General features: G+C 44.5%; 1 protein-coding gene across 1 annotated transcript; it reads right to left on the minus strand.

Annotated features, from left to right (window-relative positions):
• Positions 1 to 9,966: 9,966 nt before the first annotated feature.
• On the minus strand, positions 9,967 to 12,680 carry LOC308166262 (uncharacterized protein; the record flags this gene model as incomplete). The annotated part of the gene is made up of 3 exons (XM_080540530.1): positions 9,967 to 10,476; positions 10,600 to 11,333; positions 12,392 to 12,680. The coding sequence occupies 3 exons, from the start codon at positions 12,678 to 12,680 to the stop codon at positions 9,967 to 9,969; spliced, it is 1,533 nt and encodes a 510-aa protein (XP_080396656.1).

A 12,680-nucleotide genomic window follows, 5' to 3' on the forward strand; every position in this document is an offset into this window, starting at 1 on the left:
GACACCCACATGAGTCTTTGTGCCGTTGAGCGATGTCATCTGTCGTAAAGACAAGCCGCTTGTCTGATGCAACGTGGTGAAGGACCCCCTTGGTCGGCTTCACAGCCACATCCGCCAGTCACATCAAGGAGGCCTAGAATAATGCCTTTTCCGATTATCAACTGATAAATGATGATATTAATCATCACACCACCAGTGCAAATTGGAGGAATCGTTTGATGAGAGAGATACATTGCATGCCTAATAGTAATAATCAGTACACATTCACCAAATGAATTATGAATATGAGATGAAATCTCCAAATGTGTTACCATTAGGTGTTAGGATATATATCTTTTTCAAAGATTTTATTGTTCATTTCTCCTAGCACCAGTTAGTTAGATATCTTATCAGTTTTCCTGTTATAATAGGCACGTTATCAGTATGGTACCCTCAGTGGCGGACTGGCCACCGGGCAAGCCTGGCAAATGCCAGGAGGGCCGCGAGACTCTGGGCCGCTCAGAATGTATTATATAAAATATATATATATATATATATATATATTTGTAATTTTGTCTCTGGTGATTTTCATTGAAAATAACTTATTTCAGCAGACCGCGGCCCAAAACATTTTATATCGGCCGGGCCATCGACGCAGTTCTGCATCGCGGATGCCCAGGGCCCTAAACCAATAGGAGCAGAGCTCCCCTATGGGGCGGAGCTCCACGATGTAGAACTGGAGTATGTAAACCAATAGGAGCAGAGCTTTAGGTAGCAGGGTAAACTAATAGGAGCAGAGCTTTAGGTAGCGGGGTAAACCAATAGGAGCAGAGCTCCCCTATGGGGCGGAGCTCCACGATGTAGAACTGCAGCTGAGTATATCTCCATAACTATCGTAGTCAGCTCTGTATCGCCAGTGGACACGCACCTCATGTCATCATTCCGTTTATAACAGCAGTTAACGTTACACTGCTTTCATTTTCAGAATGGGGGAATTTGATGAGAGCGATGCAGTTAATGTGCAACAACTGGATGCAGGGAGCAAGTGTAGTTGGAAGTAGGAATGCACCGAAATTCGCATGTATTGGGCCGAAAATAGCACAAAAAAGTACATTCGGTGTGAAAAGGCTATTAAAAGATGACTGCCTACTGATAATACATATAATTACAGCAAACATGTCGGTAGTGTCGTATATTTCTGTAGTATGTATGATCTATGTATGAATATGTAGTATGTTTTGAACACACACACATACCAGGGCATGCGGGGACATGATGCCCTCTAACGGTGAGGGTTCTATGGCAACCAGATGACCAACAGAGACCTTTGGGGGTTGGGCAGGGACACACATGCACGCTGGCCCCTCCCCTCTGGAGGGGAACGGGGAGAGAGACAGAGAGAGCGCTCTCTTCCCACCCGAGGTCCATGGAGAACGCATGTAATGTATGAATCTGCCTGTAACTGATTAAATTGTCTTAAACTAACTGTTCTTTGATTCATAATCAATAAGAATACACGACAGTAATGGCGAGCAAGCGACGGAGATAATATAACTTAATTTACAGTATTGTGCGGACTCTTCAATTCGACGAAGAAGGTAGATTTTCTGCAGAAATCTCTCTCTAGTCGATTGGTGTGTTTAAAATAGGCTGTAAATCTCAGATAAGTTATAGTCAAAAGAATCTGTGTAACGGTAATCTTGTTGGAATAGAAGCAAACTTTTCATAATCTTTGATGGGTGGGTGGTGAGAGCCGGACTTGGAAGCCCGTTTTTTGTAAAATATAGTGTTTGATGGTAAGGTTTGTTTGTACGGTATTGGAATATCGTGTGTGTCTGTGTAAAATTCGGTGAGGTTGTGTTTATGTGTTGGAGTGTGGGTGGACTCGGTAGTCTGTTTTATATTGTAGCAGTGGAGAACATGTGAGGCTCTTTTGTCTGTTTGGAAGGACGCCATTGTGTTGCAGTGTACTTTCAGCGGAGTTTAGACGCCATTTGCATTTAGACGCCATTTGCAGTGTGTCAGAGAGTCTATTCTTAGACGCCATTTTTATGAGGGAAACGTGAACGTAGAATATTTGAATGAGATAAATAATAGTTAAACTGGATTGAAAAATAATCTTGATATTGCGGTGTCGTGAAAAGTAATCGTTTATGAAAACAAGTTGTGTTAAAGAGATTGTTTTAAAGCAGGCTACAAACACGCGGGGGTTTCCCCACAGAGAAGGACAAAGACTAGCCCCTCCCTCTCCTCCTTCTTCTCCTGTTGTTCAAACATACAGACACGTTGCGTGTGATTGTTGCATTACATAGATTGTAGTGATTCAAAGATAGAAAGATAGTGAATTGATCATCGGGGTATTTTAAAGTAGTTTAAAGTTTAAGCAATGTTATGTTGTAAAGATTGATCTGGGAGTCCACAGCGGGTTTTTCCCCCAGAAGGACAAAGACTAGCCCCTCCTTCCCCTACTCCATTTTTACACGGAGGCGCTGGCGCATGCGCAATCGATACGCAAGTCGGTTACTTGGCGCCGCCTGCTGGACGAAATACGACAATACATTTTAAAACACTAAATCCTCAGGGAGATACAGCTGAGGTCGATGAAACAGTCCGATACATTAATAAATAGATGGTTATAAATGATTGTAATGTATTACATTAATTTAATTAATTTAATTAATTACAAATTGATTGAATTAATTATTCAGATCATTCATTTTCTGTTTCCCAAAACAATTGATTGATTCCATAAGTTTTAAATCAATGTATATGATGATATAGTGAATAATTCTAACTAATCATTCATTCCTTTCACTTAACAATTGATTTATGTATAGATTGTAAAAGTAAAAAAGATAGATTGTGAGTTTTAGGTAAGATATAGTCATTCTGTAAGACATTTTCGGTGTGGCGGCCTCTACTGGTCGAAACAAGATAGGACGTTTTTAATTGTTTACTGCCCTCTAGTGGATGAAACACTATAAGACATTTTTAATCGTTTGCCGCCCTCCAGTGGACGGAATACGATAAGACACTTTGGAACACTGGTCCTCTATCAGTGCATCCGCCTGAGGTCGACGAAATAGTCTTTTACAATAATGAATGGATGGTTACTTCAATTAATTTAAGTAATTACAAATTGATTGAATTAATTATTCAGATTATTTCATTTTCAGTTTTCACAAAACTTTGATCCATTGGTTTATAGTGGTCTAGGGATGACGTTTTCTTTTACAGGATTACATCAATGAAGTGTAAATGACTAAGTCTAGTTGATTGTGCATTCCTTCCGAGTAGCAGGTCGATTTCCTTACAGATTGTAATTGATAATTGATCATTTTGTTCCTTTCAAATAACAAGTCGATTCCCTTACAGATTGTAATGAATAATTAATCATTTTATTCCTTCCAAATGACAAGTCGATTTCTTTAAGTGTGTAATTAATAATTAATCATTCATTCTTTTCCAAATAACAAGTCGATTTCTTTACAGGTTATAATTAATATTTGTAATTTACATTTTTTATTTCAAGTTAAGTTCTTTTTCACAGTTTTTGATTAAGAATAGCAGAATAGTACATATTTGATAGTTGAGCAGTAAAAGGGTTTTTGTGGATCAGTGAATACTTAGGTGTGACCAGCTTTTGTGATTTAATAATTGTGTTGACCAGAACTGTAATTAGTATTGAATGAGTAATTAAGTGACACATTCATAAACAATTAGGAAACACATTTAAGTATAAAGTACTTACACAGCTATTAGATTTAAGTTAATACTGCACTGACATACACAAGAGGCAAGTCTGTTATTCTGAAGTTGCAGGGTTTTTGTGGGGATGGTCAATACAGTTATATTGGACTAGCATTTGTTTAGCAAACAAGACAAAATAAGGTGGGTTGTAAGAAGCGTACACCTTATCTAATATAGAATATTGTCAGCATATTGAGCAAAGTAGAATGGGGTCGAATTCCACGAAGCTGTTAAAAGATATTAGTGAACATCGTGGAATGTTGGCTACGTTATCCCCTATGGCTGTAGTGGAAAAAATGAATCCTCTTGTTAGGGAAATTAGCAAAATGTCTACGAAATGGAATAGCCGTTGGGCATACATTGAACAGCCGTGGCCGAAAGAGGGCAGCATTAATTTACAATTAATTGCAACATTGGAGATACTTATCAATGGGCACAAAGCACATCAAAGAGGAAAGATTAGATCAGAGAAACGCAAGTTAGAGTTAGCTATTTTAGATCTATTTAAGGTAGAGGGACAGAAAATAGCTCAGATGGAACCGGAAAAGAAAAAAGAATTGGCCAGGACACTGGAACAGAAACTGAACATTTCATCCCTAGACCTGTGTTCTGCCTCCAGTCCCCCTCCATATGCTAAGGCACTGGAGGATCATTCCCAGAAGAAGAAGAAGGAGCCAAGGGGAAAAGGGGACGACAGGAGTGACGAGGAAGATGACAGCGAAGATGGCAGTGAAGACTCAAGTGATGACGACAATGCAGATGGAGGCTACAACGCGCAGGTCAGGAAGATGATAGCCACAGCCGAAAGGAAAGGTGGGAGAAGACGCCCGGAGAAAGAGGGAGATTGTCACCGAATGTCATCAAATACATTAAAGAACTGTCCAGTGCTGATTCGGGGTAACAAGATGGAATATCATCCGTGGCATCATACAGATTTGTCTGAAGTGATCGAGAAACTCCCAGTTCTTCAAGAGGGAGGACATTCGTGGACGCGAGAGGTCGACGTGATACTGACAGGAACGCAGGCCGCGATGGGAGACCTGAAAAGACTCTTAGCTTTTATTGCAGGATTGGATACAATGCAGGAAATATTGATGAAGGCAGGACTTCATAGATATATCAATACATCAGTTTATGATCCAGAGCTCTTCGCAGCAAACAGAGGCAGGCTGTGGAAAGCAATCAGAGAGACCTACCCTACTCACATTCACCCAGACAATATCATTGTGAAGCCACTGGGGGGGGATGAGAATCCTAGGGGTTATGTTGCCCGTATGCACTCTCAATGGAGAAGTGTGACAGGGAAAGACGCTGAAGATAACCCCTTAGAAAAATCCATAATCAGGGAAAAAATACAAGAAGGGCTTCCTACCCCAGTTAAGGATAAGCTAGCAGAAGTGGTGGGGCTACGACACATGAACAAAGCTGTTTATATAGACCACGTAGCTCATCAAGTTGAGTTATATCGAAAGAACATTCAGATACAGAAGGCACGAGACGAAGAATCCCTCAGAATATTGACTCATTTGCAATTGACTGAAAGCGAGAGGAACATAGAGGGAGTGCAGGCTTTAGCCCCACAGCAACAGCCACCTGGAGTGCAGACTGCTACTTACCAGTCCTACTCACAGGGGCCACAAGGGGGGTATCCTGCTACTTACCAGTCCTACCCACAGGGGCCACAAGGGGGGTATCCATACCCACAAGGGCCACCAGGGGTGCAAGCGGTTCCATGCCAGATGTACACACAGCCTGGCCAAGGACCACCACCAGGGGGATGGACAGCAGCAGGGAAGGAGATGCTAGAACCATGCCAATGCGACCAGAATGGACATCTAGCCTGTGCCTGCTGCAACAGGCCCCAGGGGGGCGCAGGGGGGAGCCAAGGAGGAGGATATTGGCCCCCTACTACACCTGCTCCAGGAGTGATGAACCCTTACGGAGGCCCAGCAGCTGGCCTATAGGGGTGCCCGGAAGATCCGAGTGGGAGGTGCCAGCTGGTGGTGACACAGAAGCCTGAAGGCGCCACGCACCTCCCTATGTCTAGAGAATATGTGAAGACAATCGGATTTGAGGGAATTAAACAGCTGATTCCTACAACTGAGCTTGTAGACTTAGAGTACAAGGGACAGAGAGCAACTCTGTCAACACTTGTGTCAGAACACACGCCAACAGGGCTGCTAGGGAGAGATGCTCTATGCCAATTGAACTGTACAGTAAAATGCACACCTGACGGCTGTCAGGGGACGATGCCATCCGGTGCTCAGGTTCCATCGACAGCCAGAGTGATTAAGCATAGAACAGACCTACAAGCTTTGCCTTTAAAGGGAGCTGATATAGAATATTGGGTTGATGGGTCTTGTTACGGGGTAGGAGAAACTTTGTGCGCTGGGTATTCCTTAGTTAAAGCACAAAATTCAAAGTTTATTGTAGAACAGGCTGAGGCAGTTCCTCAGCCTTGCTCGGCTCAGTTGGCTGAATTGATTGCCCTCACAGAAGCATGCAACTTGGGAACCGGACGGAGAGTGACAGTGTACACCGACTCTGCCTATGCACATAATGTTTGTCATTTTAATGGAGCTGTATGGAGGGGGCGGGGTTTTAAGAGAACTGATGGTACGCCTATACAGCATCACGCACAGATCATGAAGCTGTTACAAGCCATGATGAAGCCAAAGGAATTAGCCATAGTGAAGTGTGCCACACACAGGTCTGACTCATCACATGTCACACAAGGTAACAGGGCTGCAGAGGATGCAGCCAAAGCCATTACAGGAGCAGACAAGGCAGGTAAGGGTCTTCTGGTCACACATGAAAAGCAATTACAGGGCATGGTCACACTTGAGGATTTATTGATGTTACAGAGTAGAGTAACTACGTTAGACAAGAGCGTTTGGCTAGCAAGGGGGGCAAGTCAGGATGACACAGGTCTATGGAGGAATCATGAGGGGTTGGTTGTAGCACCCTCAGATTTATTAGGCATGTTAATACAGGAAGCTCATGGATTAGCACATGTGGCTAGGGGGGAGGTAAGACGCAAGATCACCAAGAAATATGGGTTTTGGAGTCCATATTTGATGGAACAGATTGACCATGCTTTAGGTCAATGTGGGGTCTGTTGGAGAAACAACATCAGAGTGGGTACACCAGTGGTGTTTGGGCATATCCCTACCCCAATAGGGCCACGGGTGGTGGACAGGGGGGTGGATGTACAGAGTAGGCAGGATGTTGTGCCAACAGGTGCCGAGGTCCCCAGAGAACCTGAGAAGGAGGAGCTACGAGGAGATGCTGTGGTGTTGCCAGAGCCAGTGGCAATGCCAGTGTTACAGCCAGTGACATTACCGGCAGTGCCTGAAACCGAGGGGACAGTGGAAAGCTGTCCAGATGCCAATGAACCAGAAACCAACGAAGCAGAGAGTGCTGACAGTCTGGAGGTCCAGCCTGGGAGTGTCCAAAGCCTGGACACCTGTGCTACTGGGGATGCTGGCGAGTGCCTGCACCATGCTTCAGATGATGCTGAGGGCGACTCCCCAGACCTTGATCAGCGTGGGAGGGGACCAGGCGGCTGCCTTAACCTCAATGACACTGACGGACGACGACCAGTTAGGAAAAGATTAAAGACTATGAATAGGGTAGTGAAGCAGCAGATCAAAGGGAACGACGGGAATGGACAGCAGATGATAGCATGGCTGGAAACGGTCTTAGGGGCATGGGAAACTTATTTTGCTAAGACAGGAGCACCTATTATAGCAGACATGATTTTTGACTTTCTTAGGAGACAGGGCCTCATTGACTGTTTTTGGAAAATCAGTCACTCAGTCCATGTTAATGAACTTTTCAGAAGACTAGTCCTCACCTGAGGTGAAGATCTATGCATTAATGCATTCCCTTTGTCCTATGCTTACTGTTGGAGAATTATGTGTTATGATAACTGAATGTCATTATTTGTGTATTGTTTGTTTATTTCTATATCGTATGGGATTGATGTCAGTTGAGAAGTGATGTAGTGGTTATGCAAAGATAGGAAAGAGGTTCTGTTCCTAGCGCAACGAAAATGGAAGCTGCTGACTATGAAAGTGTTTTCAATCTGAGACAGCGGTAAAGGCTGTTCTCCAACTGGGTACAAGTGCTAGTAACCTCTGACCCTGACGCTTCAAGGACAAAGAAAACATCGGTCGTTGGAAGTTTCTGTATTGATTTGTGCATGATGAACTGTGTTTAGTTTAATTGTGATTGTTATTTTCAAAATTCTTTTTATTATTGGTTGTTTTCTATTTTTTGTTTATGATATCTTTGGTTCCTAATACTGGTCCTGGGTTGGTCTGTGTTATTGTGCTTCTTGTGTTGTGTGTTGGTGTAGTTTTTCTGTCTGTTGTTGTTTATTTTTTAATTTTTAATTTTATTTGAAAAAAAAAAAAAAAAAAAAAATTTTGGGGGATGTTTTGTGGGGTTTTGTGTTTTTGTTTTTGTTTTATGGTAGTTTAGTTTCGGAACACCCTCTGGGTGGTCCGAGGGGGGATGTGTCGTATATTTCTGTAGTATGTATGATCTATGTATGAATATGTAGTATGTTTTGAACACACACACATACCAGGGCATGCGGGGACATGATGCCCTCTAACGGTGAGGGTTCTATGGCAACCAGATGACCAACAGAGACCTTTGGGGGTTGGGCAGGGACACACATGCACGCTGGCCCCTCCCCTCTGGAGGGGAACGGGGAGAGAGACAGAGAGAGCGCTCTCTTCCCACCCGAGGTCCATGGAGAACGCATGTAATGTATGAATCTGCCTGTAACTGATTAAATTGTCTTAAACTAACTGTTCTTTGATTCATAATCAATAAGAATACACGACAGTAATTTGGCATCTGTCCTCTGACTTTTTATGTTAACAATCCGTGTTGCGTGTTGCGTTTGGAAATAGGGCTGTTGTGTCGCAAATGCCAGGGCTATTTTTTGATCCCAGTCCGCCCCTGGGTACCCTACACAAGACCAATGATAAGGTATTAGGGAGTTACTGTCTGTCTGGGACTGTCTGTTTGGCCTTCAAGCCAGGTGCAGCAGGATACTCCTTTCTCAGCTCTCACGTCAAACACAAGACATCACTCAATTCATAGTTTTAGACCATTAGGTATTACCTCATAGTGGCCAAAAAGGGGAAGGACTCTGTGTTTTCTAAACGTATATAATATCATGTCAAATCTGAAGTGAACAACCTTGTCTCCTGGGACCGCCTCAGGAGTTAGGTCCAGCTGATGCATCTCTGTACTCTGTGTGATTTTCAATAAATATACAAATTCTGCATTAGAGAACTTCTCTCCTCTTTCTTGGTGCAGTCGACAAAAGAACCGGATCTGTTTAATTCTAACAAGGCTGGAGTCTGAAAACATCTCCTCTCTTGTGTGTAAAAAACATTTCTAAGAGATCATCCATTCCCTCTGTTGAAATAGTCTGTTTTTCCACATATATTGTTGTACAGCGTGTTAGGTCTTGTATGTCTATTTCTACCTTTGTTGTGCCAGTGTTCCAAAGTAAAAAAAATACATTTGATGACGATCTTATACACACACTCAAAATGAGACATCAAAAGTGTGGTGATTTTGCATTAATGTCTGACAAATGCACAAAATGGTTTACATGTTATCATATTTTAATCAAGTAAGCATACATAGTCATAGGCTCAAACAAACCATATTATTTACAACATATTTTAACAAATTAAACATTTTAACACAAACCCTTTTCTTCCCCTCACCAAAATCGTGAGGAAAAAACAGTACTGTTATGTAATAGTTAAAATGGCCAGCCCAGACTGTTTATGGAAGCGTTTGTTATTATTGGATGTAAATGTGACACAGCTGACTATTACAACTACTTATCTTGCTAGAGGAGAAGTCTACCTTAGGAAACTGTAACCCCGAAACTGAGAGATATGTGTCGTGCCTCTATCCATGCTTGTGTGGGAGACAGTACAGATAGGGACAGTGTTCTATTCATCACAACAATAGAATTGTTGTAGTTTTTTTTTGTTTACAGCTGGCACATGCGCAAATGACAAAAAAAAAACATCAGTGTTTCATAAAACATACTTCAGGGCTCTCAAGTCTCACGCATTGGGCGTGAGACACACGCATTTCAACCTGTTCACACGCTCACACGCCACACCTTGTCTCACGCCCAATGCGTGAGACTTGAGAGCCCTGATACTTCATGTTGGCCATCTCTATACACCCAAATCAGTCCTGCCCAAAGACCTCCTTCACTGTTCCTACGACCATCTCCACGCTCCCAACGACCAGCCCCCCAGCCATCATCACCACGTTCCCCACCCCGCTCCCCACCCTCCACATCAGCATTCCGAGCCCCCCGCCGACAGCCTGAACCTGCCCCCCCATCTCCGAAACCACCGCCTCCAGATACCCCTCGCCCTGCCTCCACAACCGCCCCCCGAAGAACTGGGAAACCGACCAGGTGTTGTCCACTATCCCCCCCAATATGCCCACCCCGTCCCAGGCCAGAGTCCCCACGCCTGTGACCCCTGTCTGGCAGCTGCAGAGCAGGGCCTCTACCATCGGGTAGGTGCACGAGTACAGGCCAGAGAAGCCCATCTCCCCCACACCGACCAGCAGACCTTTGACTGAGCCTATCCCAGAGGCTAGGTCAGACACCATGTTGTGGAACAGGGAGAAGGTGTCTCCAGGCAGAGCGGAGAGCACCCAGAGGTCCTCCTGGAGGACGTACGTCACCTAAATCAAAAGAAGAAGATTTTGGGAAGAAGAAGAAAAGTCTATATTGCCAGCTCACAAAAAAGACAATGCAGAACATTGACAGAACAAGACAGGGAATGTTTCCAATAACCAAATGTTTACCTGTCCAGGGATCTGGGTGATGGTGGAGACTACGGGTCGAAGTGGGGCGGTGAGGAGAGAGATGGAGGAGGAGATGAGGTAGAGCAGACTGCTGCTCGACTCTGTGTCAGACTCTGTTAACGCCAGTGTCTCGTTGTCATCTGAGGAGCTGGTGGTGAGAGGTTCTGTACTTCTCTGCTCTTCGCCACCAGGGCTTTCTGATGTCATTTCCTGTGTCAGTACTTCTTCTTCTGGCATGGCATCAACAGCCACCTGTTCGTCAGTGATTTGTTCATCTGTGCTGAGACTACCAGAAGTCTCATCCAAAGCTTCCTCAGTAATATCTGCTGTTGCATCTGTGCTCTGTTGCTTTTCTATCATTCCAACCAAGGCCTCGCTCATCAGCGTCACTATGTCTCCCTCTCCCTCCCCATCTGCACTCTTACACCCACCTAAGAACAGCTCTGCGACTCCAACCACCTCCTCGAGGTCCTTCACACTCACTACCCTCTCCCCTTCCCCTGTCTCTCTGACTAGCCCCACACTGAACCCACCACTCTCCCCCTCCTCAGGGCCTGCACAGCACACTGCAGACCACAACACCCCAGGCTCACACTCCCCATCCCCACCCTCACCCTCCTCCCTCCCTGCTACCCCTGTTGTCCCTGTCAGGATGTAGAGATCGCCCCCTACAGAGTGACACTGGGGCAGGGCGCTGTTCTGAACAAGCTCTGTGACCAAGGAGTCCCACAGGGCTAGAGGGGAATCAACAGGGGGGGGGTGGGGTTGGGGTTTGTCTGTGTCCTGTCTGAGCAAGGCGGGGGTCAACACTTGAGGGACCCCCCTCTGGGAGTCTTCGTCCTTCTCTGTCTGGAAGAAGAGAAGTATAGAATGCAAAGTGTTAATTTCATGTATCAAGGCTGGGGTCAACACTTGAATTCAGTGCATTATATCACAATATCGATATTCATAAAACATTACCAATGATAACATAATGCAATATTAATACAGCTGGTGAATAGAGCATGATAGAGAGAATCTCATTTACCCAGGAGTCATAGTATGAATCATTCTAATTACTGTTTTTCACTAGCATGAATTGTGAAACATCTACTTCAGATTGAAGGAGTGCCTGATCCCAGTCCAATATTCAACAGTTATAGTTTCAATGTTTGTAAGTTATACTGTAACTTACTGTCCACCAGGACAAAAACATCACGCCACTTGAACAGTTTCTTCCCCAAAGCCATAGCCCTTCTCAATAACTCCTGATCATTGCACCTTGCACTTAACATGTTCTTGCACTTAGTTGTACAGTATTTATTCATAATATCCACTCATATTGGTACTGTATATTTTGTCTTGAGTATTGTCGTGTTGTCGTCTTGTTGTTGTATGTACTGTAGCTTGTTTAGCATGGTAGAATACCAAATCATGTTCCTAGTGCACTGCACATGGCGAATAAAGTTGAATTGAATTCATGGAACTTCTATTCCATGAGTCATTTGCCAGCTTTTGAATGGCATGATTCCCCTTTAACTATCATGTACAGTATCATGACAAAGAAAACCAGTCACAACCTATTAGAGGAACAAAAGTGTTTTTCTACTACTATCTGCTGTACAGTATCTGCTACTGAAACTGTTGGCCTGTGCTGAAAATGTATAAACTAGTATAACATGTCCCTTAAACTCAAGACATTACAATATATGACATACACAACCCAATTTGACATAACAATGACAACACAGAATGGTGGTCCTTACCACCTCCTCCTCCTCCTCCTCCCCCTCCCCCTCTCTCTTCTCCCTCCATCCGTGGCTGAGATGGAAGGCAAAGTAGACAGCTGTGTCACAGGTCGGGCTGTAGAGGGTGGCGAACGACCGTCCCCCGGGGGCCAGCTGCCCGTGACAGAGGGAGATCAGCCCCCCTGCTGCGGAGAGGCCCCGCGGCGGGGTCTGTCTGTAGAAGCTGTGGCCGCAGCGGGAGAACCCTGGGTCTTTATCCCCCTCGGCCGAGAGAGACAGGCCCAGGCTAAGCAGCAGTGCCAGGGGGAGCCAGGCAGCAGCAGCCGCAGCACTGACAGCAGCAGGACACAGCAT

This window comes from Nansenia antarctica, assembly GCF_963989245.1.
Source record: "Nansenia antarctica genome assembly, chromosome: 10".
Classification (NCBI taxonomy): Eukaryota; Metazoa; Chordata; class Actinopteri; order Argentiniformes; family Microstomatidae; genus Nansenia; species Nansenia antarctica.